General features: G+C 42.8%; 1 protein-coding gene across 1 annotated transcript in view; it reads right to left on the reverse strand.

Annotated features, from left to right (window-relative positions):
- Nucleotides 1–1,574: 1,574 nt before the first annotated feature.
- The window catches only part of LOC142917082 (uncharacterized), a 39,873-nt gene continuing 14,537 nt past the window's right edge, over nucleotides 1,575–26,910 (reverse strand). The window contains exon 2 of the mRNA XM_076061780.1: nucleotides 1,575–2,249. Coding sequence (XP_075917895.1) covers nucleotides 1,575–2,249 — 675 coding nt within the window. The remainder of the gene's footprint in view (nucleotides 2,250–26,910) is intronic.

Genomic DNA, 26,910 nt, shown 5'->3' on the forward strand with positions numbered 1-26,910 from the left:
CCGCTTGCCGTCTCAGAGCCAGGCGGAACCGCTCGCGGTGACGTAGCCGCCACGGCGGTGCGACGTAACCAGCGGCAACGTAAAACCACGGCGATGGAGCTGCGCGTGGCGACGTCACCACGTCGACGTGAGCCACGTGCCGACACCGATTGGACCGTGGTGCTAAAGGCCCTCGCGTCATAATGGAACCATGCTCGGTGAGCGAACCACGCTCGCGGTTACAGAACCACCACCACCGCCGCCCCCTCATATCGAGACTCGCAGGGCTCTAACCAGCGCCATGTGCAGCGCACGATTGATTTTGTTTTAGTTTCATTTATTTTTGTTAATCGGGTACAACCGCAATGAACATAAAACAAAAACATGAAAACATCTTAAAGTGAACGGGAACCGGACCGGCGCACGTGCCGGGCGGAAATTGAACGACGACAAACAGAAACGCGAGGCCGGCGGCCGGACCTCGGGCCGCGTGCTCGACCGCGAGGAGGGCACGGCCGAAGCCGGACTACTAGCGCAGTGGCCTCCGGCGCTCGCGCCAGGCTAGGTGCGCCGCATTCACCGCTCGCACGGTAAACGGGGCATCTCTCGCGCGTGCGAGCGCCGCCGTCCGATGCGAGCGCCGGCTGGGAGGGGCGGCCCCGGCTCGCGCTCGGGGCGCCGGCTCGAGCGGAGGCCAGAGGGCGACTCGGTGCCGCGGCAGGGAGAGCCGGAGTCGAGGAGGGCGCCCGCGGCGCCGAGATTCTCTGCCAGGCCGAGGCCGACGACGGACGGACGGCGGCGAGAACTCGGGATGGCCGGCGGGGCGATTCGCCGTCGATGTCCACCGAGGGGCCTGGCGATGTTTGGAAAGATAAAATGTCACTGTTCGATAACTTCCACGTGTTCGTTAAAGGAGAGCTGAAAAAACTGTCAGGTTTTCTTGCAGCGGCTGCGTACGCCGCTGCGATTTGTCTGGACGATGTTAATTTGAAATTGCCAGCCCCTTCTCTCGAGACGGGGGGGCGCATGTTTGAGCACATGGGTTGGCGAAAGTGGAGGCCCAGGAGTGGTTTGGGTATGAGCCTCCATCGATGTGAAGGTCCCATTGTGGAGTTGAATCTTCAACTTCACATTTCACCTTCACTTCTTTGCTGTTCACCATCACTTCTTCACTCTTCACCATCACTTCTTCACATTTCACCTTCACCTCTTCATATTTCACCTCGATATCTTTAAAAGTGTCCAAGCTGGGATTTTCTTCCGGTTCTTGTTTCATGAGGGATGGGCTCATTGCGGCACTTTGACTTTCACAAGCTGATTTCAGACTCCACTCCTTGTTGATCTTCTGATGCTTGTGTGTTGTCTGGTGTCCATGAAGAGTTGATGACTGTGAAAACGCCTTCCCACACACACTGCACTTGAACGGTTTCTCTCCTGTGTGTGTTCTCTGGGGTGTTACAAGAGAAGATGAATGTGCAAACACCTTCCCACACACACTGCACTTGAAGGGTTTCTCTCCCGTGTGTGTTCTCTGGTGTGTTACAAGAGCAGATGAAACTGAAAACGCCTTCCCACACACACTGCACTTGAAGGGTTTATCTCCTGTATGAGTTCTCTGGTGTACATGAAGATGTGGTGACTGCAAATGCCTTCCCACACACCCCGCACTTGAAGGGTTTTTCTCCCGTGTGTGTTCTCTGGTGTCTTTGAAGATTTGGTGACTGTGAAAACGCCTTCCCACACACACTGCACTTGAAGGTTTTCTCTCCCGTGTGTGTTCTCTGGTGTTTTACAAGAGTAGATGAATGTGCAAACGCCTTCCCACATACACTGCACTTGAAGGGTTTCTCTCCCGTGTGTGTTCTCTGGTGTGTTACAAGAGCAGATGAAACTGAAAAGGCCTTCCCACACACACTGCACTTGAAGGGTTTATCTCCTGTGTGAGTTCTCTGGTGTACATGAAGAAGTGGTGACTGTGCAAACGCCTTCCCACACACCCCGCACTTGAAGGGTTTCTCTCCCGTGTGTCTTCTCTGGTGTCTTTGAAGATTTGGTGACTGTGAAAACGCCTTCCCACACACACTGCACTTGAAGGTTTTCTCTCCCGTGTGTGTTCTCTGGTGTGTTACAAGAGTAGATGAACGTGAAAACGCCTTCCCACACACACTGCACTTGAAGGGTTTCTCTCCTGTGTGTGTTCTCTGGTGTGTTACAAGAGTAGATGAACGTGAAAACGCCTTCCCACACACACTGCACTTGAAGGGTTTCTCCTGTTGTATATATAGGTGTTGTGAAAATTGATGAAAATAATGAAAATTAAATGAAATTTGAGATTTGCATAATTTATCTGAAATTATGTTAATCGGTGTAACTATGTGCATAAATTATGCTGATTCGAGAGATAATCGTATTAATTTATGCGAGTGGGCGTGGTTATAATGCAGGTCGTTATGGATTATCAGGTCGAGCCTCGGTGACGAGGATTGTGTTGTGAATTGGAATAACGCAATTAATCGTATGCAGTGACGCAGGCGTTGTGAGCGTGAATGAGAGAGAGTCGATTCGACTCTGCTCTTTAATTCCGAATCATCGATAAGGATACGATTACTCTCGATTGAACATTATGAATTACGTGTGTTATGGATTATGTGTGGTGATAGCGTGCTTATGATAGGACCCCAGGATTCAGATCTCATACGCAGAACAATATTATGCAGAATTTCAGGAAGAATCACACACAAACCTTCTGCTTTAATCAATTTTATTTCTAGCTAACTTTAATTTTTGGATAATATAAAAACTCAATCTCGGGATTTTGGAATTTCAACACAGCGTTAACATGATACCATCACGATTGCGTTGTTTCACCTCGATAGCGGCACCTGTGGTTAATTCCCGATGCGTAACGCAATCGATCGGTTGTTGAGAGAGAGATTAAAAACATGCGAACTATTCTATCAAACCTTAACTTTATAATACGCAAACTCGTATACTTGAATTGTTACACAACACGGCACTTGGTCTTTGATTCGTATCCAATCCTTAATACATTCTGATATGCGAAGTTATTATGCTTGAAATCGTCAGCACAGTACCACGTTGATGTTCGTTCATTGATTCATAACGATTATGAATTTAAAGCGTTCGACTGAAATACTTCTAATTGCCTTATCAACACCACTCGATGGCCGCAATGCTTCGTTACTTGAATTGTCACAACACAGCATTCGGTCATTGATCATGCGTGGCCCTTAATGCAATTATTGTCATGTTAACAATAGGATGACTGATTATTATGCAACGCTACTTGTTGAAAGGGCACTCCAACCAGTATTATTCTTGGAGGCACAAATATGTGTTTGAATTCGTTATTGCATTCGTGGATACCAGCAAGATTATGTAGAAAGAAAAATATTAACGAAAATATTAGCCCTCAATGCTCTGAGAGTGCGCTGTTTTTGAGTTGTACGCCTTTTGGCGTCTTCTGGTCCAACACCAATGGAGACTAGGCTCTAAGAAAAGCTGTCTCGGGTGTGGACCAATCAAATTCAAGGACAGTGCATATTATTATCAGAGTTGTCTTTTTTGTTTGCATTTTGACTGCTTGTGTTGTGGTTATTGCAAACATGATGCCTTGAATAAAGGTGTCAGTTTTTTGTGCCAGTTAAAAGGGTAAAACCTATTCTTATATCTTGTTTCTGGCAAAGGAGGTCTCATAATGTTAATGCTCACCCCGAGCCCTCAATGCTCTGAGAGTGCGCTGTTTTTGAGTTGTACGCCTTTTGGCGTCTTCTGGTCCAACACCAATGGAGACTAGGCTCTAAGAAAAGCTGTCTCGGGTGTGGACCAATCAAATTCAAGGACAGTGCATATTATTATCAGAGTTGTCTTTTTTGTTTGCATTTTGACTGCTTGTGTTGTGGTTATTGCAAACATGATGCCTTGAATAAAGGTGTCAGTTTTTGTGCCAGTTAAAAGGGTAAAACCTATTCTTATATCTTGTTTCTGGCAAAGGAGGTCTCATAATGTTAATGCTCACCCCGAGCCCGCAATGCTCTGAGAGCGCGCTGTTTTTGAGTTGTACGCCTTTTGGCGTCTTCTGGTCCAACACCAATGGAGACTAGGCTCTAAGAAAAGCTGTCTCGGGTGTGGACCAATCAAATTCAAGGACAGTGCATATTATTATCAGAGTTGTCTTTTTTGTTTGCATTTTGACTGCTTGTGTTGTGGTTATTGCAAACATGATGCCTTGAATAAAGGTGTCAGTTTTTGTGCCAGTTAAAAGGGTAAAACCTATTCTTATATCTTGTTTCTGGCAAAGGAGGTCTCATAATGTTAATGCTCACCCCGAGCCCTCAATGCTCTGAGAGCGCGCTGTTTTTGAGTTGTACGCCTTTTGGCGTCTTCTGGTCCAACACCAATGGAGACTAGGCTCTAAGAAAAGCTGTCTCGGGTGTGGACCAATCAAATTCAAGGACAGTGCATATTATTATCAGAGTTGTCTTTTTTGTTTGCATTTTGACTGCTTGTGTTGTGGTTATTGCAAACATGATGCCTTCAATAAAGGTGTCAGTTTTTGTGCCAGTTAAAAGGGTAAAACCTATTCTTATATCTTGTTTCTGGCAAAGGAGGTCTCATAATGTTAATGCTCACCCCGAGCCCTCAATGCTCTGAGAGCGCGCTGTTTTTGAGTTGTACGCCTTTTGGCGTCTTCTGGTCCAACACCAATGGAGACTAGGCTCTAAGAAAAGCTGTCTCGGGTGTGGACCAATCAAATTCAAGGACAGTGCATATTATTATCAGAGTTGTCTTTTTTGTTTGCATTTTGACTGCTTGTGTTGTGGTTATTGCGAACATGATGCCTTGAATAAAGGTGTCAGTTTTTGTGCCAGTTAAAAGGGTAAAACCTATTCTTATATCTTGTTTCTGGCAAAGGAGGTCTCATAATGTTAATGCTCACCCCGAGCCCTCAATGCTCTGAGAGTGCGCTGTTTTTGAGTTGTACGCCTTTTGGCATCTTCTGGTCCAACACCAATGGAGACTAGGCTCTAAGAAAAGCTGTCTCGGGTGTGGACCAATCAAATTCAAGGACAGTGCATATTATTATCAGAGTTGTCTTTTTTGTTTGCATTTTGACTGCTTGTGTTGTGGTTATTGCAAACATGATGCCTTGAATAAAGGTGTCAGTTTTTGTGCCAGTTAAAAGGGTAAAACCTATTCTTATATCTTGTTTCTGGCAAAGGAGGTCTCATAATGTTAATGCTCACCCCGAGCCCTCAATGCTCTGAGAGCGCGCTGTTTTTGAGTTGTACGCCTTTTGGCGTCTTCTGGTCCAACACCAATGGAGACTAGGCTCTAAGAAAAGCTGTCTCGGGTGTGGACCAATCAAATTCAAGGACAGTGCATATTATTATCAGAGTTGTCTTTTTTGTTTGCATTTTGACTGCTTGTGTTGTGGTTATTGCAAACATGATGCCTTGAATAAAGGTGTCAGTTTTTGTGCCAGTTAAAAGGGTAAAACCTATTCTTATATCTTGTTTCTGGCAAAGGAGGTCTCATAATGTTAATGCTCACCCCGAGCCCTCAATGCTCTGAGAGTGCGCTGTTTTTGAGTTGTACGCCTTTTGGCGTCTTCTGGTCCAACACCAATGGAGACTAGGCTCTAAGAAAAGCTGTCTCGGGTGTGGACCAATCAAATTCAAGGACAGTGCATATTATTATCAGAGTTGTCTTTTTTGTTTGCATTTTGACTGCTTGTGTTGTGGTTATTGCAAACATGATGCCTTGAATAAAGGTGTCAGTTTTTTGTGCCAGTTAAAAGGGTAAAACCTATTCTTATATCTTGTTTCTGGCAAAGGAGGTCTCATAATGTTAATGCTCACCCCGAGCCCTCAATGCTCTGAGAGTGCGCTGTTTTTGAGTTGTACGCCTTTTGGCGTCTTCTGGTCCAACACCAATGGAGACTAGGCTCTAAGAAAAGCTGTCTCGGGTGTGGACCAATCAAATTCAAGGACAGTGCATATTATTATCAGAGTTGTCTTTTTTGTTTGCATTTTGACTGCTTGTGTTGTGGTTATTGCAAACATGATGCCTTGAATAAAGGTGTCAGTTTTTGTGCCAGTTAAAAGGGTAAAACCTATTCTTATATCTTGTTTCTGGCAAAGGAGGTCTCATAATGTTAATGCTCACCCCGAGCCCGCAATGCTCTGAGAGCGCGCTGTTTTTGAGTTGTACGCCTTTTGGCGTCTTCTGGTCCAACACCAATGGAGACTAGGCTCTAAGAAAAGCTGTCTCGGGTGTGGACCAATCAAATTCAAGGACAGTGCATATTATTATCAGAGTTGTCTTTTTTGTTTGCATTTTGACTGCTTGTGTTGTGGTTATTGCAAACATGATGCCTTGAATAAAGGTGTCAGTTTTTGTGCCAGTTAAAAGGGTAAAACCTATTCTTATATCTTGTTTCTGGCAAAGGAGGTCTCATAATGTTAATGCTCACCCCGAGCCCTCAATGCTCTGAGAGCGCGCTGTTTTTGAGTTGTACGCCTTTTGGCGTCTTCTGGTCCAACACCAATGGAGACTAGGCTCTAAGAAAAGCTGTCTCGGGTGTGGACCAATCAAATTCAAGGACAGTGCATATTATTATCAGAGTTGTCTTTTTTGTTTGCATTTTGACTGCTTGTGTTGTGGTTATTGCAAACATGATGCCTTCAATAAAGGTGTCAGTTTTTGTGCCAGTTAAAAGGGTAAAACCTATTCTTATATCTTGTTTCTGGCAAAGGAGGTCTCATAATGTTAATGCTCACCCCGAGCCCTCAATGCTCTGAGAGTGCGCTGTTTTTGAGTTGTACGCCTTTTGGCGTCTTCTGGTCCAACACCAATGGAGACTAGGCTCTAAGAAAAGCTGTCTCGGGTGTGGACCAATCAAATTCAAGGACAGTGCATATTATTATCAGAGTTGTCTTTTTTGTTTGCATTTTGACTGCTTGTGTTGTGGTTATTGCAAACATGATGCCTTGAATAAAGGTGTCAGTTTTTGTGCCAGTTAAAAGGGTAAAACCTATTCTTATATCTTGTTTCTGGCAAAGGAGGTCTCATAATGTTAATGCTCACCCCGAGCCCTCAATGCTCTGAGAGTGCGCTGTTTTTGAGTTGTACGCCTTTTGGCATCTTCTGGTCCAACACCAATGGAGACTAGGCTCTAAGAAAAGCTGTCTCGGGTGTGGACCAATCAAATTCAAGGACAGTGCATATTATTATCAGAGTTGTCTTTTTTGTTTGCATTTTGACTGCTTGTGTTGTGGTTATTGCAAACATGATGCCTTCAATAAAGGTGTCAGTTTTTGTGCCAGTTAAAAGGGTAAAACCTATTCTTATATCTTGTTTCTGGCAAAGGAGGTCTCATAATGTTAATGCTCACCCCGAGCCCTCAATGCTCTGAGAGCGCGCTGTTTTTGAGTTGTACGCCTTTTGGCGTCTTCTGGTCCAACACCAATGGAGACTAGGCTCTAAGAAAAGCTGTCTCGGGTGTGGACCAATCAAATTCAAGGACAGTGCATATTATTATCAGAGTTGTCTTTTTTGTTTGCATTTTGACTGCTTGTGTTGTGGTTATTGCGAACATGATGCCTTGAATAAAGGTGTCAGTTTTTGTGCCAGTTAAAAGGGTAAAACCTATTCTTATATCTTGTTTCTGGCAAAGGAGGTCTCATAATGTTAATGCTCACCCCGAGCCCTCAATGCTCTGAGAGTGCGCTGTTTTTGAGTTGTACGCCTTTTGGCATCTTCTGGTCCAACACCAATGGAGACTAGGCTCTAAGAAAAGCTGTCTCGGGTGTGGACCAATCAAATTCAAGGACAGTGCATATTATTATCAGAGTTGTCTTTTTTGTTTGCATTTTGACTGCTTGTGTTGTGGTTATTGCACACATGATGCCTTGAATAAAGGTGTCAGTTTTTGTGCCAGTTAAAAGGGTAAAACCTATTCTTATATCTTGTTTCTGGCAAAGGAGGTCTCATAATGTTAATGCTCACCCCGAGCCCTCAATGCTCTGAGAGTGCGCTGTTTTTGAGTTGTACGCCTTTTGGCATCTTCTGGTCCAACACCAATGGAGACTAGGCTCTAAGAAAAGCTGTCTCGGGTGTGGACCAATCAAATTCAAGGACAGTGCATATTATTATCAGAGTTGTCTTTTTTGTTTGCATTTTGACTGCTTGTGTTGTGGTTATTGCAAACATGATGCCTTGAATAAAGGTGTCAGTTTTTTGTGCCAGTTAAAAGGGTAAAACCTATTCTTATATCTTGTTTCTGGCAAAGGAGGTCTCATAATGTTAATGCTCACCCCGAGCCCTCAATGCTCTGAGAGTGCGCTGTTTTTGAGTTGTACGCCTTTTGGCGTCTTCTGGTCCAACACCAATGGAGACTAGGCTCTAAGAAAAGCTGTCTCGGGTGTGGACCAATCAAATTCAAGGACAGTGCATATTATTATCAGAGTTGTCTTTTTTGTTTGCATTTTGACTGCTTGTGTTGTGGTTATTGCAAACATGATGCCTTGAATAAAGGTGTCAGTTTTTGTGCCAGTTAAAAGGGTAAAACCTATTCTTATATCTTGTTTCTGGCAAAGGAGGTCTCATAATGTTAATGCTCACCCCGAGCCCGCAATGCTCTGAGAGCGCGCTGTTTTTGAGTTGTACGCCTTTTGGCGTCTTCTGGTCCAACACCAATGGAGACTAGGCTCTAAGAAAAGCTGTCTCGGGTGTGGACCAATCAAATTCAAGGACAGTGCATATTATTATCAGAGTTGTCTTTTTTGTTTGCATTTTGACTGCTTGTGTTGTGGTTATTGCAAACATGATGCCTTGAATAAAGGTGTCAGTTTTTGTGCCAGTTAAAAGGGTAAAACCTATTCTTATATCTTGTTTCTGGCAAAGGAGGTCTCATAATGTTAATGCTCACCCCGAGCCCTCAATGCTCTGAGAGCGCGCTGTTTTTGAGTTGTACGCCTTTTGGCGTCTTCTGGTCCAACACCAATGGAGACTAGGCTCTAAGAAAAGCTGTCTCGGGTGTGGACCAATCAAATTCAAGGACAGTGCATATTATTATCAGAGTTGTCTTTTTTGTTTGCATTTTGACTGCTTGTGTTGTGGTTATTGCAAACATGATGCCTTCAATAAAGGTGTCAGTTTTTGTGCCAGTTAAAAGGGTAAAACCTATTCTTATATCTTGTTTCTGGCAAAGGAGGTCTCATAATGTTAATGCTCACCCCGAGCCCTCAATGCTCTGAGAGCGCGCTGTTTTTGAGTTGTACGCCTTTTGGCGTCTTCTGGTCCAACACCAATGGAGACTAGGCTCTAAGAAAAGCTGTCTCGGGTGTGGACCAATCAAATTCAAGGACAGTGCATATTATTATCAGAGTTGTCTTTTTTGTTTGCATTTTGACTGCTTGTGTTGTGGTTATTGCGAACATGATGCCTTGAATAAAGGTGTCAGTTTTTGTGCCAGTTAAAAGGGTAAAACCTATTCTTATATCTTGTTTCTGGCAAAGGAGGTCTCATAATGTTAATGCTCACCCCGAGCCCTCAATGCTCTGAGAGTGCGCTGTTTTTGAGTTGTACGCCTTTTGGCATCTTCTGGTCCAACACCAATGGAGACTAGGCTCTAAGAAAAGCTGTCTCGGGTGTGGACCAATCAAATTCAAGGACAGTGCATATTATTATCAGAGTTGTCTTTTTTGTTTGCATTTTGACTGCTTGTGTTGTGGTTATTGCAAACATGATGCCTTGAATAAAGGTGTCAGTTTTTGTGCCAGTTAAAAGGGTAAAACCTATTCTTATATCTTGTTTCTGGCAAAGGAGGTCTCATAATGTTAATGCTCACCCCGAGCCCTCAATGCTCTGAGAGCGCGCTGTTTTTGAGTTGTACGCCTTTTGGCGTCTTCTGGTCCAACACCAATGGAGACTAGGCTCTAAGAAAAGCTGTCTCGGGTGTGGACCAATCAAATTCAAGGACAGTGCATATTATTATCAGAGTTGTCTTTTTTGTTTGCATTTTGACTGCTTGTGTTGTGGTTATTGCAAACATGATGCCTTGAATAAAGGTGTCAGTTTTTGTGCCAGTTAAAAGGGTAAAACCTATTCTTATATCTTGTTTCTGGCAAAGGAGGTCTCATAATGTTAATGCTCACCCCGAGCCCTCAATGCTCTGAGAGCGCGCTGTTTTTGAGTTGTACGCCTTTTGGCGTCTTCTGGTCCAACACCAATGGAGACTAGGCTCTAAGAAAAGCTGTCTCGGGTGTGGACCAATCAAATTCAAGGACAGTGCATATTATTATCAGAGTTGTCTTTTTTGTTTGCATTTTGACTGCTTGTGTTGTGGTTATTGCACACATGATGCCTTGAATAAAGGTGTCAGTTTTTGTGCCAGTTAAAAGGGTAAAACCTATTCTTATATCTTGTTTCTGGCAAAGGAGGTCTCATAATGTTAATGCTCACCCCGAGCCCTCAATGCTCTGAGAGTGCGCTGTTTTTGAGTTGTACGCCTTTTGGCATCTTCTGGTCCAACACCAATGGAGACTAGGCTCTAAGAAAAGCTGTCTCGGGTGTGGACCAATCAAATTCAAGGACAGTGCATATTATTATCAGAGTTGTCTTTTTTGTTTGCATTTTGACTGCTTGTGTTGTGGTTATTGCAAACATGATGCCTTGAATAAAGGTGTCAGTTTTTGTGCCAGTTAAAAGGGTAAAACCTATTCTTATATCTTGTTTCTGGCAAAGGAGGTCTCATAATGTTAATGCTCACCCCGAGCCCTCAATGCTCTGAGAGCGCGCTGTTTTTGAGTTGTACGCCTTTTGGCGTCTTCTGGTCCAACACCAATGGAGACTAGGCTCTAAGAAAAGCTGTCTCGGGTGTGGACCAATCAAATTCAAGGACAGTGCATATTATTATCAGAGTTGTCTTTTTTGTTTGCATTTTGACTGCTTGTGTTGTGGTTATTGCAAACATGATGCCTTGAATAAAGGTGTCAGTTTTTGTGCCAGTTAAAAGGGTAAAACCTATTCTTATATCTTGTTTCTGGCAAAGGAGGTCTCATAATGTTAATGCTCACCCCGAGCCCGCAATGCTCTGAGAGTGCGCTGTTTTTGAGTTGTACGCCTTTTGGCGTCTTCTGGTCCAACACCAATGGAGACTAGGCTCTAAGAAAAGCTGTCTCGGGTGTGGACCAATCAAATTCAAGGACAGTGCATATTATTATCAGAGTTGTCTTTTTTGTTTGCATTTTGACTGCTTGTGTTGTGGTTATTGCACACATGATGCCTTGAATAAAGGTGTCAGTTTTTGTGCCAGTTAAAAGGGTAAAACCTATTCTTATATCTTGTTTCTGGCAAAGGAGGTCTCATAATGTTAATGCTCACCCTGAGCCCTCAATGCTCTGAGAGTGTGCTGTTTTTGAGTTGTATACCTTTTGGCGTCTTCTGGTCCAACACCAAGGGAGACTAGGCTCTAAGAAAAGCTGTCTCGGGTGTGGACCAATCAAATTCAAGGACAGTGCATATTATTATCAGAGTTGTCTTTTTTGTTTGCATTTTGACTGCTTGTGTTGTGGTTATTGCGAACATGATGCCTTGAATAAAGGTGTCAGTTTTTGTGCCAGTTAAAAGGGTAAAACCTATTCTTATAGCTTGTTTCTGGCAATGGAGGTCTCATAATGTTAATGCTCACCCCGAGCCCTCAATGCTCTGAGAGTGCGCTGTTTTTGAGTTGTACGCCTTTTGGCGTCTTCTGGTCCAACACCAATGGAGACTAGGCTCTAAGAAAAGCTGTCTCGGGTGTGGACCAATCAAATTCAAGGACAGTGCATATTATTATCAGAGTTGTCTTTTTTGTTTGCATTTTGACTGCTTGTGTTGTGGTTATTGCAAACATGATGCCTTGAATAAGGGTGTCAGTTTTTGTGCCAGTTAAAAGGGTAAAACCTATTCTTATATCTTGTTTCTGGCAAAGGAGGTCTCATAATGTTAATGCTCACCCCGAGCCCGCAATGCTCTGAGAGTGCGCTGTTTTTGAGTTGTACGCCTTTTGGCGTCTTCTGGTCCAACACCAATGGAGACTAGGCTCTAAGAAAAGCTGTCTCGGGTGTGGACCAATCAAATTCAAGGACAGTGCATATTATTATCAGAGTTGTCTTTTTTGTTTGCATTTTGACTGCTTGTGTTGTGGTTATTGCAAACATGATGCCTTGAATAAAGGTGTCAGTTTTTGTGCCAGTTAAAAGGGTAAAACCTATTCTTATATCTTGTTTCTGGCAAAGGAGGTCTCATAATGTTAATGCTCACCCCGAGCCCTCAGTGCTCTGAGAGCGCGCTGTTTTTGAGTTGTACGCCTTTTGGCGTCTTCTGGTCCAACACCAATGGAGACTAGGCTCTAAGAAAAGCTGTCTCGGGTGTGGACCAATCAAATTGAAGGACGGTGCATATTATTATCAGAGTTGTCTTTTTTGTTTGCATTTTGACTGCTTGTGTTGTGGTTATTGCAAACATGATGCCTTGAATAAAGGTGTCAGTTTTTGTGCCAGTTAAAAGGGTAAAACCTATTCTTATATCTTGTTTCTGGCAAAGGAGGTCTCATAATGTTAATGCTCACCCCGAGCCCTCAATGCTCTGAGAGCGCGCCGTTTTTGAGTTGTACGCCTTTTGGCGTCTTCTGGTCCAACACCAATGGAGACTAGGCTCTAAGAAAAGCTGTCTCGGGTGTGGACCAATCAAATTCAAGGACAGTGCATATTATTATCAGAGTTGTCTTTTTTGTTTGCATTTTGACTGCTTGTGTTGTGATTATTGCAAACATGATGCCTTGAATAAAGGTGTCAGTTTTTGTGCCAGTTAAAAGGGTAAAACCTATTCTTATATCTTGTTTCTGGCAAAGGAGGTCTCATAATGTTAATGCTCACCCCGAGCCCTCAATGCTCTGAGAGTGCGCTGTTTTTGAGTTGTACGCCTTTTGGCGTCTTCTGGTCCAACACCAATGGAGACTAGGCTCTAAGAAAAGCTGTCTCGGGTGTGGACCAATCAAATTCAAGGACAGTGCATATTATTATCAGAGTTGTCTTTTTTGTTTGCATTTTGACTGCTTGTGTTGTGGTTATTGCAAACATGATGCCTTGAATAAAGGTGTCAGTTTTTGTGCCAGTTAAAAGGGTAAAACCTATTCTTATATCTTGTTTCTGGCAAAGGAGGTCTCATAATGTTAATGCTCACCCCGAGCCCTCAATGCTCTGAGAGCGCGCTGTTTTTGAGTTGTACGCCTTTTGGCGTCTTCTGGTCCAACACCAATGGAGACTAGGCTCTAAGAAAAGCTGTCTCGGGTGTGGACCAATCAAATTCAAGGACAGTGCATATTATTATCAGAGTTGTCTTTTTTGTTTGCATTTTGACTGCTTGTGTTGTGGTTATTGCAAACATGATGCCTTGAATAAAGGTGTCAGTTTTTGTGCCAGTTAAAAGGGTAAAACCTATTCTTATATCTTGTTTCTGGCAAAGGAGGTCTCATAATGTTAATGCTCACCCCGAGCCCTCAATGCTCTGAGAGTGCGCTGTTTTTGAGTTGTACGCCTTTTGGCGTCTTCTGGTCCAACACCAATGGAGACTAGGCTCTAAGAAAAGCTGTCTCGGGTGTGGACCAATCAAATTCAAGGACAGTGCATATTATTATCAGAGTTGTCTTTTTTGTTTGCATTTTGACTGCTTGTGTTGTGGTTATTGCACACATGATGCCTTGAATAAAGGTGTCAGTTTTTGTGCCAGTTAAAAGGGTGAAACCTATTCTTATATCTTGTTTCTGGCAAAGGAGGTCTCATAATGTTAATGCTCACCCCGAGCCCTCAGTGCTCTGAGAGCGCGCTGTTTTTGAGTTGTACGCCTTTTGGCGTCTTCTGGTCCAACACCAATGGAGACTAGGCTCTAAGAAAAGCTGTCTCGGGTGTGGACCAATCAAATTGAAGGACAGTGCATATTATTATCAGAGTTGTCTTTTTTGTTTGCATTTTGACTGCTTGTGTTGTGGTTATTGCAAACATGATGCCTTGAATAAAGGTGTCAGTTTTTGTGCCAGTTAAAAGGGTAAAACCTATTCTTATATCTTGTTTCTGGCAAAGGAGGTCTCATAATGTTAATGCTCACCCCGAGCCCTCAATGCTCTGAGAGTGCGCTGTTTTTGAGTTGTACGCCTTTTGGCATCTTCTGGTCCAACACCAATGGAGACTAGGCTCTAAGAAAAGCTGTCTCGGGTGTGGACCAATCAAATTCAAGGACAGTGCATATTATTATCAGAGTTGTCTTTTTTGTTTGCATTTTGACTGCTTGTGTTGTGGTTATTGCAAACATGATGCCTTGAATAAAGGTGTCAGTTTTTGTGCCAGTTAAAAGGGTAAAACCTATTCTTATATCTTGTTTCTGGCAAAGGAGGTCTCATAATGTTAATGCTCACCCCGAGCCCTCAATGCTCTGAGAGCGCGCTGTTTTTGAGTTGTACGCCTTTTGGCGTCTTCTGGTCCAACACCAATGGAGACTAGGCTCTAAGAAAAGCTGTCTCGGGTGTGGACCAATCAAATTCAAGGACAGTGCATATTATTATCAGAGTTGTCTTTTTTGTTTGCATTTTGACTGCTTGTGTTGTGGTTATTGCAAACATGATGCCTTGAATAAAGGTGTCAGTTTTTGTGCCAGTTAAAAGGGTAAAACCTATTCTTATATCTTGTTTCTGGCAAAGGAGGTCTCATAATGTTAATGCTCACCCCGAGCCCTCAATGCTCTGAGAGTGCGCTGTTTTTGAGTTGTACGCCTTTTGGCGTCTTCTGGTCCAACACCAATGGAGACTAGGCTCTAAGAAAAGCTGTCTCGGGTGTGGACCAATCAAATTCAAGGACAGTGCATATTATTATCAGAGTTGTCTTTTTTGTTTGCATTTTGACTGCTTGTGTTGTGGTTATTGCACACATGATGCCTTGAATAAAGGTGTCAGTTTTTGTGCCAGTTAAAAGGGTGAAACCTATTCTTATATCTTGTTTCTGGCAAAGGAGGTCTCATAATGTTAATGCTCACCCCGAGCCCTCAGTGCTCTGAGAGCGCGCTGTTTTTGAGTTGTATGCCTTTTGGCGTCTTCTGGTCCAACACCAATGGAGACTAGGCTCTAAGAAAAGCTGTCTCGGGTGTGGACCAATCAAATTCAAGGACAGTGCATATTATTATCAGAGTTGTCTTTTTTGTTTGCATTTTGACTGCTTGTGTTGTGGTTATTGCGAACATGATGCCTTGAATAAAGGTGTCAGTTTTTGTGCCAGTTAAAAGGGTAAAACCTATTCTTATATCTTGTTTCTGGCAAAGGAGGTCTCATAATGTTAATGCTCACCCCGAGCCCTCAATGCTCTGAGAGTGCGCTGTTTTTGAGTTGTACGCCTTTTGGCGTCTTCTGGTCCAACACCAAGGGAGACTAGGCTCTTAGAAAAGCTGTCTCGGGTGTGGACCAATCAAATTCAAGGACAGTGCATATTATTATCAGAGTTGTCTTTTTTGTTTGCATTTTGACTGCTTGTGTTGTGGTTATTGCGAACATGATGCCTTGAATAAAGGTGTCAGTTTTTGTGCCAGTTAAAAGGGTAAAACCTATTCTTATAGCTTGTTTCTGGCAAAGTAGGTCTCATGTTAATGCTCACCCCGAGCCCTCAATGCTCTGAGAGCGCGCTGTTTTTGAGTTGTACGCCTTTTGGCGTCTTCTGGTCCAACACCAATGGAGACTAGGCTCTAAGAAAAGCTGTCTCGGGTGTGGACCAATCAAATTCAAGGACAGTGCATATTATTATCAGAGTTGTCTTTTTTGTTTGCATTTTGACTGCTTGTGTTGTGGTTATTGCAAACATGATGCCTTGAATAAAGGTGTCAGTTTTTGTGCCAGTTAAAAGGGTAAAACCTATTCTTATATCTTGTTTCTGGCAAAGGAGGTCTCATAATGTTAATGCTCACCCCGAGCCCTCAATGCTCTGAGAGCGCGCTGTTTTTGAGTTGTACGCCTTTTGGCGTCTTCTGGTCCAACACCAATGGAGACTAGGCTCTAAGAAAAGCTGTCTCGGGTGTGGACCAATCAAATTCAAGGACAGTGCATATTATTATCAGAGTTGTCTTTTTTGTTTGCATTTTGACTGCTTGTGTTGTGGTTATTGCAAACATGATGCCTTCAATAAAGGTGTCAGTTTTTGTGCCGGTTAAAAGGGTGAAACCTATTCTTATATCTTGTTTCTGGCAAAGGAGGTCTCATAATGTTAATGCTCACCCCGAGCCCTCAATGCTCTGAGAGCGCGCTGTTTTTGAGTTGTACGCCTTTTGGCGTCTTCTGGTCCAACACCAATGGAGACTAGGCTCTAAGAAAAGCTGTCTCGGGTGTGGACCAATCAAATTCAAGGACAGTGCATATTATTATCAGAGTTGTCTTTTTTGTTTGCATTTTGACTGCTTGTGTTGTGGTTATTGCAAACATGATGCCTTGAATAAAGGGTCAGTTTTTGTGCCAGTTAAAAGGGTAAAACCTATTCTTATATCTTGTTTCTGGCAAAGGAGGTCTCATAATGTTAATGCTCACCCCGAGCCCTCAATGCTCTGAGAGCGCGCTGTTTTTGAGTTGTACGCCTTTTGGCGTCTTCTGGTCCAACACCAATGGAGACTAGGCTCTAAGAAAAGCTGTCTCGGGTGTGGACCAATCAAATTCAAGGACAGTGCATATTATTATCAGAGTTGTCTTTTTTGTTTGCATTTTGACTGCTTGTGTTGTGGTTATTGCAAACATGATGCCTTGAATAAAGGTGTCAGTTTTTGTGCCAGTTAAAAGGGTAAAACCTATTCTTATGTCTTGTTTCTGGCAAAGGAGGTCTCATAATGTTAATGCTCACCCCGAGCCCTCAATGCTCTGAGAGTGCGCTGTTTTTGAGTTGTACACCTTTTGGCGTCTTCTGGTCCAACACCAATGGAGACTAGGCTCTAAGAAAAGCTGTCTCGGGTGTGGACCAATCAAATTCAAGGACAGTGCATTTTATTATCAGAGTTGTCTTTTTTGTTTGCATTTTGACTGCTTGTGTTGTGGTTATTGCAAACATGATGCCTTGAATAAAGGTGTCAGTTTTTGTGCCAGTTAAAAGGGTAAAACCTATTCTTATATCTTGTTTCTGGCAAAGGAGGTCTCATAATGTTAATGCTCACCCCGAGCCCTCAATGCTCTGAGAGTGCGCTGTTTTTGAGTTGTACGCCTTTTGGCGTCTTCTGGTCCAACACCAATGGAGACTAGGCTCTAAGAAAAGCTGTCTCGGGTGTGGACCAATCAAATTCAAGGACAGTGCATATTATTATCAGAGTTGTCTTTTTTGTTTGCATTTTGACTGCTTGTGTTGTGGTTATTGCAAACATGATGCCTTGAATAAAGGGTCAGTTTTTGTGCCAGTTAAAAGGGTAAAACCTATACTTATATCTTGTTTCTGGCAAAGGAGGTCTCATAATGTTAATGCTCACCCCGAGCCCTCAATGCTCTGAGAGTGCGCTGTTTTTGAGTTGTACGCCTTTTGGCGTCTTCTGGTCCAACACCAATGGAGACTCGGCTCTAAGAAAAGCTGTCTCGGGTGTGGACCAATCAAATTCAAGGACAGTGCATATTATTATCAGAGTTGTCTTTTTTGTTTGCATTTTGACTGCTTGTGTTGTGGTTATTGCAAACATGATGCCTTGAATAAAGGTGTCAGTTTTTGTGCCAGTTAAAAGGGTAAAACCTATTCTTATATCTTGTTTCTGGCAAAAGGAGGTCTCATAATGTTAATGCTCACCCCGAGCCCTCAATGCTCTGAGAGCGCGCTGTTTTTGAGTTGTACGCCTTTTGGCGTCTTCTGGTCCAACACCAATGGAGACTAGGCTCTAAGAAAAGCTGTCTCGGGTGTGGACCAATCAAATTCAAGGACAGTGCATATTATTATCAGAGTTGTCTTTTTTGTTTGCATTTTGACTGCTTGTGTTGTGGTTATTGCGAACATGATGCCTTGAATAAAGGTGTCAGTTTTTGTGCCAGTTAAAAGGGTAAAACCTATTCTTATATCTTGTTTCTGGCAAAGGAGGTCTCATAATGTTAATGCTCACCCCGAGCCCTCAATGCTCTGAGAGTGCGCTGTTTTTGAGTTGTACGCCTTTTGGCGTCTTCTGGTCCAACACCAAGGGAGACTAGGCTCTTAGAAAAGCTGTCTCGGGTGTGGACCAATCAAATTCAAGGACAGTGCATATTATTATCAGAGTTGTCTTTTTTGTTTGCATTTTGACTGCTTGTGTTGTGGTTATTGCGAACATGATGCCTTGAATAAAGGTGTCAGTTTTTGTGCCAGTTAAAAGGGTAAAACCTATTCTTATAGCTTGTTTCTGGCAAAGTAGGTCTCATGTTAATGCTCACCCCGAGCCCTCAATGCTCTGAGAGCGCGCTGTTTTTGAGTTGTACGCCTTTTGGCGTCTTCTGGTCCAACACCAATGGAGACTAGGCTCTAAGAAAAGCTGTCTCGGGTGTGGACCAATCAAATTCAAGGACAGTGCATATTATTATCAGAGTTGTCTTTTTTGTTTGCATTTTGACTGCTTGTGTTGTGGTTATTGCAAACATGATGCCTTGAATAAAGGTGTCAGTTTTTGTGCCAGTTAAAAGGGTAAAACCTATTCTTATATCTTGTTTCTGGCAAAGGAGGTCTCATAATGTTAATGCTCACCCCGAGCCCTCAATGCTCTGAGAGCGCGCTGTTTTTGAGTTGTACGCCTTTTGGCGTCTTCTGGTCCAACACCAATGGAGACTAGGCTCTAAGAAAAGCTCTCTCGGGTGTGGACCAATCAAATTCAAGGACAGTGCATATTATTATCAGAGTTGTCTTTTTTGTTTGCATTTTGACTGCTTGTGTTGTGGTTATTGCAAACATGATGCCTTCAATAAAGGTGTCAGTTTTTGTGCCGGTTAAAAGGGTGAAACCTATTCTTATATCTTGTTTCTGGCAAAGGAGGTCTCATAATGTTAATGCTCACCCCGAGCCCTCAATGCTCTGAGAGCGCGCTGTTTTTGAGTTGTACGCCTTTTGGCGTCTTCTGGTCCAACACCAATGGAGACTAGGCTCTAAGAAAAGCTGTCTCGGGTGTGGACCAATCAAATTCAAGGACAGTGCATATTATTATCAGAGTTGTCTTTTTTGTTTGCATTTTGACTGCTTGTGTTGTGGTTATTGCAAACATGATGCCTTGAATAAAGGGTCAGTTTTTGTGCCAGTTAAAAGGGTAAAACCTATTCTTATATCTTGTTTCTGGCAAAGGAGGTCTCATAATGTTAATGCTCACCCCGAGCCCTCAATGCTCTGAGAGCGCGCTGTTTTTGAGTTGTACGCCTTTTGGCGTCTTCTGGTCCAACACCAATGGAGACTAGGCTCTAAGAAAAGCTGTCTCGGGTGTGGACCAATCAAATTCAAGGACAGTGCATATTATTATCAGAGTTGTCTTTTTTGTTTGCATTTTGACTGCTTGTGTTGTGGTTATTGCAAACATGATGCCTTGAATAAAGGTGTCAGTTTTTGTGCCAGTTAAAAGGGTAAAACCTATTCTTATGTCTTGTTTCTGGCAAAGGAGGTCTCATAATGTTAATGCTCACCCCGAGCCCTCAATGCTCTGAGAGTGCGCTGTTTTTGAGTTGTACACCTTTTGGCGTCTTCTGGTCCAACACCAATGGAGACTAGGCTCTAAGAAAAGCTGTCTCGGGTGTGGACCAATCAAATTCAAGGACAGTGCATTTTATTATCAGAGTTGTCTTTTTTGTTTGCATTTTGACTGCTTGTGTTGTGGTTATTGCAAACATGATGCCTTGAATAAAGGTGTCAGTTTTTGTGCCAGTTAAAAGGGTAAAACCTATTCTTATATCTTGTTTCTGGCAAAGGAGGTCTCATAATGTTAATGCTCACCCCGAGCCCTCAATGCTCTGAGAGTGCGCTGTTTTTGAGTTGTACGCCTTTTGGCGTCTTCTGGTCCAACACCAATGGAGACTAGGCTCTAAGAAAAGCTGTCTCGGGTGTGGACCAATCAAATTCAAGGACAGTGCATATTATTATCAGAGTTGTCTTTTTTGTTTGCATTTTGACTGCTTGTGTTGTGGTTATTGCAAACATGATGCCTTGAATAAAGGGTCAGTTTTTGTGCCAGTTAAAAGGGTAAAACCTATACTTATATCTTGTTTCTGGCAAAGGAGGTCTCATAATGTTAATGCTCACCCCGAGCCCTCAATGCTCTGAGAGTGCGCTGTTTTTGAGTTGTACGCCTTTTGGCGTCTTCTGGTCCAACACCAATGGAGACTCGGCTCTAAGAAAAGCTGTCTCGGGTGTGGACCAATCAAATTCAAGGACAGTGCATATTATTATCAGAGTTGTCTTTTTTGTTTGCATTTTGACTGCTTGTGTTGTGGTTATTGCAAACATGATGCCTTGAATAAAGGTGTCAGTTTTTGTGCCAGTTAAAAGGGTAAAACCTATTCTTATATCTTGTTTCTGGCAAAAGGAGGTCTCATAATGTTAATGCTCACCCCGAGCCCTCAATGCTCTGAGAGCGCGCTGTTTTTGAGTTGTACGCCTTTTGGCGTCTTCTGGTCCAACACCAATGGAGACTAGGCTCTAAGAAAAGCTGTCTCGGGTGTGGACCAATCAAATTCAAGGACAGTGCATATTATTATCAGAGTTGTCTTTTTTGTTTGCATTTTGACTGCTTGTGTTGTGGTTATTGCAAACATGATGCCTTGAATAAAGGTGTCAGTTTTTGTGCCAGTTAAAAGGGTAAAACCTATTCTTATAGCTTGTTTCTGGCAAAGTAGGTCTCATGTTAATGCTCACCCCGAGCCCTCAATGCTCTGAGAGCGCGCTGTTTTTGAGTTGTACGCCTTTTGGCGTCTTCTGGTCCAACACCAATGGAGACTAGGCTCTAAGAAAAGCTGTCTCGGGTGTGGACCAATCAAATTCAAGGACAGTGCATATTATTATCAGAGTTGTCTTTTTTGTTTGCATTTTGACTGCTTGTGTTGTGGTTATTGCAAACATGATGCCTTGAATAAAGGTGTCAGTTTTTGTGCCAGTTAAAAGGGTAAAACCTATTCTTATATCTTGTTTCTGGCAAAGGAGGTCTCATAATGTTAATGCTCACCCCGAGCCCTCAATGCTCTGAGAGCGCGCTGTTTTTGAGTTGTACGCCTTTTGGCGTCTTCTGGTCCAACACCAATGGAGACTAGGCTCTAAGAAAAGCTGTCTCGGGTGTGGACCAATCAAATTCAAGGACAGTGCATATTATTATCAGAGTTGTCTTTTTTGTTTGCATTTTGACTGCTTGTGTTGTGGTTATTGCAAACATGATGCCTTCAATAAAGGTGTCAGTTTTTGTGCCGGTTAAAAGGGTGAAACCTATTCTTATATCTTGTTTCTGGCAAAGGAGGTCTCATAATGTTAATGCTCACCCCGAGCCCTCAATGCTCTGAGAGCGCGCTGTTTTTGAGTTGTACGCCTTTTGGCGTCTTCTGGTCCAACACCAATGGAGACTAGGCTCTAAGAAAAGCTGTCTCGGGTGTGGACCAATCAAATTCAAGGACAGTGCATATTATTATCAGAGTTGTCTTTTTTGTTTGCATTTTGACTGCTTGTGTTGTGGTTATTGCAAACATGATGCCTTGAATAAAGGGTCAGTTTTTGTGCCAGTTAAAAGGGTAAAACCTATTCTTATATCTTGTTTCTGGCAAAGGAGGTCTCATAATGTTAATGCTCACCCCGAGCCCTCAATGCTCTGAGAGCGCGCTGTTTTTGAGTTGTACGCCTTTTGGCGTCTTCTGGTCCAACACCAATGGAGACTAGGCTCTAAGAAAAGCTGTCTCGGGTGTGGACCAATCAAATTCAAGGACAGTGCATATTATTATCAGAGTTGTCTTTTTTGTTTGCATTTTGACTGCTTGTGTTGTGGTTATTGCAAACATGATGCCTTGAATAAAGGTGTCAGTTTTTGTGCCAGTTAAAAGGGTAAAACCTATTCTTATATCTTGTTTCTGGCAAAGGAGGTCTCATAATGTTAATGCTCACCCCGAGCCCTCAATGCTCTGAGAGCGCGCTGTTTTTGAGTTGTACACCTTTTGGCGTCTTCTGGTCCAACACCAATGGAGACTAGGCTCTAAGAAAAGCTGTCTCGGGTGTGGACCAATCAAATTCAAGGACAGTGCATATTATTATCAGAGTTGTCTTTTTTGTTTGCATTTTGACTGCTTGTGTTGTGGTTATTGCAAACATGATGCCTTCAATAAAGGTGTCAGTTTTTGTGCCGGTTAAAAGGGTGAAACCTATTCTTATATCTTGTTTCTGGCAAAGGAGGTCTCATAATGTTAATGCTCACCCCGAGCCCTCAATGCTCTGAGAGCGCGCTGTTTTTGAGTTGTACGCCTTTTGGCGTCTTCTGGTCCAACACCAATGGAGACTAGGCTCTAAGAAAAGCTGTCTCGGGTGTGGACCAATCAAATTCAAGGACAGTGCATTTTATTATCAGAGTTGTCTTTTTTGTTTGCATTTTGACTGCTTGTGTTGTGGTTATTGCAAACATGATGCCTTGAATAAAGGGTCAGTTTTTGTGCCAGTTAAAAGGGTAAAACCTATTCTTATATCTTGTTTCTGGCAAAGGAGGTCTCATAATGTTAATGCTCACCCCGAGCCCTCAATGCTCTGAGAGCGCGCTGTTTTTGAGTTGTACGCCTTTTGGCGTCTTCTGGTCCAACACCAATGGAGACTAGGCTCTAAGAAAAGCTGTCTCGGGTGTGGACCAATCAAATTCAAGGACAGTGCATATTATTATCAGAGTTGTCTTTTTTGTTTGCATTTTGACTGCTTGTGTTGTGGTTATTGCAAACATGATGCCTTGAATAAAGGTGTCAGTTTTTGTGCCAGTTAAAAGGGTAAAACCTATTCTTATGTCTTGTTTCTGGCAAAGGAGGTCTCATAATGTTAATGCTCACCCCGAGCCCTCAATGCTCTGAGAGTGCGCTGTTTTTGAGTTGTACACCTTTTGGCGTCTTCTGGTCCAACACCAATGGAGACTAGGCTCTAAGAAAAGCTGTCTCGGGTGTGGACCAATCAAATTCAAGGACAGTGCATTTTATTATCAGAGTTGTCTTTTTTGTTTGCATTTTGACTGCTTGTGTTGTGGTTATTGCAAACATGATGCCTTGAATAAAGGTGTCAGTTTTTGTGCCAGTTAAAAGGGTAAAACCTATTCTTATATCTTGTTTCTGGCAAAGGAGGTCTCATAATGTTAATGCTCACCCCGAGCCCTCAATGCTCTGAGAGTGCGCTGTTTTTGAGTTGTACGCCTTTTGGCGTCTTCTGGTCCAACACCAATGGAGACTAGGCTCTAAGAAAAGCTGTCTCGGGTGTGGACCAATCAAATTCAAGGACAGTGCATATTATTATCAGAGTTGTCTTTTTTGTTTGCATTTTGACTGCTTGTGTTGTGGTTATTGCAAACATGATGCCTTGAATAAAGGGTCAGTTTTTGTGCCAGTTAAAAGGGTAAAACCTATACTTATATCTTGTTTCTGGCAAAGGAGGTCTCATAATGTTAATGCTCACCCCGAGCCCTCAATGCTCTGAGAGTGCGCTGTTTTTGAGTTGTACGCCTTTTGGCGTCTTCTGGTCCAACACCAATGGAGACTCGGCTCTAAGAAAAGCTGTCTCGGGTGTGGACCAATCAAATTCAAGGACAGTGCATATTATTATCAGAGTTGTCTTTTTTGTTTGCATTTTGACTGCTTGTGTTGTGGTTATTGCAAACATGATGCCTTGAATAAAGGGTCAGTTTTTGTGCCAGTTAAAAGGGTAAAACCTATTCTTATATCTTGTTTCTGGCAAAGGAGGTCTCATAATGTTAATGCTCACCCCGAGCCCTCAATGCTCTGAGAGTGCGCTGTTTTTGAGTTGTACGCCTTTTGGCGTCTTCTGGTCCAACACCAATGGAGACTCGGCTCTAAGAAAAGCTGTCTCGGGTGTGGACCAATCAAATTCAAGGACAGTGCATATTATTATCAGAGTTGTCTTTTTTGTTTGCATTTTGACTGCTTGTGTTGTGGTTATTGCAAACATGATGCCTTGAATAAAGGTGTCAGTTTTTGTGCCAGTTAAAAGGGTAAAACCTATTCTTATATCTTGTTTCTGGCAAAAGGAGGTCTCATAATGTTAATGCTCACCCCGAGCCCTCAATGCTCTGAGAGCGCGCTGTTTTTGAGTTGTACGCCTTTTGGCGTCTTCTGGTCCAACACCAATGGAGACTAGGCTCTAAGAAAAGCTGTCTCGGGTGTGGACCAATCAAATTCAAGGACAGTGCATATTATTATCAGAGTTGTCTTTTTTGTTTGCATTTTGACTGCTTGTGTTGTGGTTATTGCAAACATGATGCCTTGAATAAAGGTGTCAGTTTTTGTGCCAGTTAAAAGGGTAAAACCTATTCTTATATCTTGTTTCTGGCAAAGGAGGTCTCATAATGTTAATGCTCACCCCGAGCCCTCAATGCTCTGAGAGTGCGCTGTTTTTGAGTTGTACGCCTTTTGGCGTCTTCTGGTCCAACACCAATGGAGACTCGGCTCTAAGAAAAGCTGTCTCGGGTGTGGACCAATCAAATTCAAGGACAGTGCATATTATTATCAGAGTTGTCTTTTTTGTTTGCATTTTGACTGCTTGTGTTGTGGTTATTGCAAACATGATGCCTTGAATAAAGGTGTCAGTTTTTGTGCCAGTTAAAAGGGTAAAACCTATTCTTATATCTTGTTTCTGGCAAAAGGAGGTCTCATAATGTTAATGCTCACCCCGAGCCCTCAATGCTCTGAGAGCGCGCTGTTTTTGAGTTGTACGCCTTTTGGCGTCTTCTGGTCCAACACCAATGGAGACTAGGCTCTAAGAAAAGCTGTCTCGGGTGTGGACCAATCAAATTCAAGGACAGTGCATATTATTATCAGAGTTGTCTTTTTTGTTTGCATTTTGACTGCTTGTGTTGTGGTTATTGCAAACATGATGCCTTGAATAAAGGTGTCAGTTTTTGTGCCAGTTAAAAGGGTAAAACCTATTCTTATGTCTTGTTTCTGGCAAAGGAGGTCTCATAATGTTAATGCTCACCCCGAGCCCTCAATGCTCTGAGAGTGCGCTGTTTTTGAGTTGTACACCTTTTGGCGTCTTCTGGTCCAACACCAATGGAGACTAGGCTCTAAGAAAAGCTGTCTCGGGTGTGGACCAATCAAATTCAAGGACAGTGCATTTTATTATCAGAGTTGTCTTTTTTGTTTGCATTTTGACTGCTTGTGTTGTGGTTATTGCAAACATGATGCCTTGAATAAAGGTGTCAGTTTTTGTGCCAGTTAAAAGGGTAAAACCTATTCTTATATCTTGTTTCTGGCAAAGGAGGTCTCATAATGTTAATGCTCACCCCGAGCCCTCAATGCTCTGAGAGTGCGCTGTTTTTGAGTTGTACGCCTTTTGGCGTCTTCTGGTCCAACACCAATGGAGACTAGGCTCTAAGAAAAGCTGTCTCGGGTGTGGACCAAATCAAATTCAAGGACAGTGCATATTATTATCAGAGTTGTCTTTTTTGTTTGCATTTTGACTGCTTGTGTTGTGGTTATTGCAAACATGATGCCTTGAATAAAGGTGTCAGTTTTTGTGCCAGTTAAAAGGGTAAAACCTATTCTTATATCTTGTTTCTGGCAAAGGAGGTCTCATAATGTTAATGCTCACCCCGAGCCCTCAATGCTCTGAGAGTGCGCTGTTTTTGAGTTGTACGCCTTTTGGCGTCTTCTGGTCCAACACCAATGGAGACTCGGCTCTAAGAAAAGCTGTCTCGGGTGTGGACCAATCAAATTCAAGGACAGTGCATATTATTATCAGAGTTGTCTTTTTTGTTTGCATTTTGACTGCTTGTGTTGTGGTTATTGCAAACATGATGCCTTGAATAAAGGTGTCAGTTTTTGTGCCAGTTAAAAGGGTAAAACCTATTCTTATATCTTGTTTCTGGCAAAGGAGGTCTCATAATGTTAATGCTCACCCCGAGCCCTCAATGCTCTGAGAGTGCGCTGTTTTTGAGTTGTACGCCTTTTGGCGTCTTCTGGTCCAACACCAATGGAGACTCGGCTCTAAGAAAAGCTGTCTCGGGTGTGGACCAATCAAATTCAAGGACAGTGCATATTATTATCAGAGTTGTCTTTTTTGTTTGCATTTTGACTGCTTGTGTTGTGGTTATTGCAAACATGATGCCTTGAATAAAGGTGTCAGTTTTTGTGCCAGTTAAAAGGGTAAAACCTATTCTTATATCTTGTTTCTGGCAAAAGGAGGTCTCATAATGTTAATGCTCACCCCGAGCCCTCAATGCTCTGAGAGCGCGCTGTTTTTGAGTTTTACGCCTTTTGGCGTCTTCTGGTCCAACACCAATGGAGACTAGGCTCTAAGAAAAGCTGTCTCGGGTGTGGACCAATCAAATTCAAGGACAGTGCATATTATTATCAGAGTTGTCTTTTTTGTTTGCATTTTGACTGCTTGTGTTGTGGTTATTGCAAACATGATGCCTTGAATAAAGGTGTCAGTTTTTGTGCCAGTTAAAAGGGTAAAACCTATTCTTATGTCTTGTTTCTGGCAAAGGAGGTCTCATAATGTTAATGCTCACCCCGAGCCCTCAATGCTCTGAGAGTGCGCTGTTTTTGAGTTGTACGCCTTTTGGCGTCTTCTGGTCCAACACCAATGGAGACTAGGCTCTAAGAAAAGCTGTCTCGGGTGTGGACCAATCAAATTCAAGGACAGTGCATATTATTATCAGAGTTGTCTTTTTTGTTTGCATTTTGACTGCTTG

The sequence above is a fragment of the Petromyzon marinus genome, unplaced genomic scaffold, assembly GCF_048934315.1.
Source record: "Petromyzon marinus isolate PM22_M1 ecotype Great Lakes invasive population unplaced genomic scaffold, UKy_Petmar_22M1.pri1.0 PM_G_Scaffold_41, whole genome shotgun sequence".
NCBI lineage: Eukaryota > Metazoa > Chordata > Hyperoartia > Petromyzontiformes > Petromyzontidae > Petromyzon > Petromyzon marinus.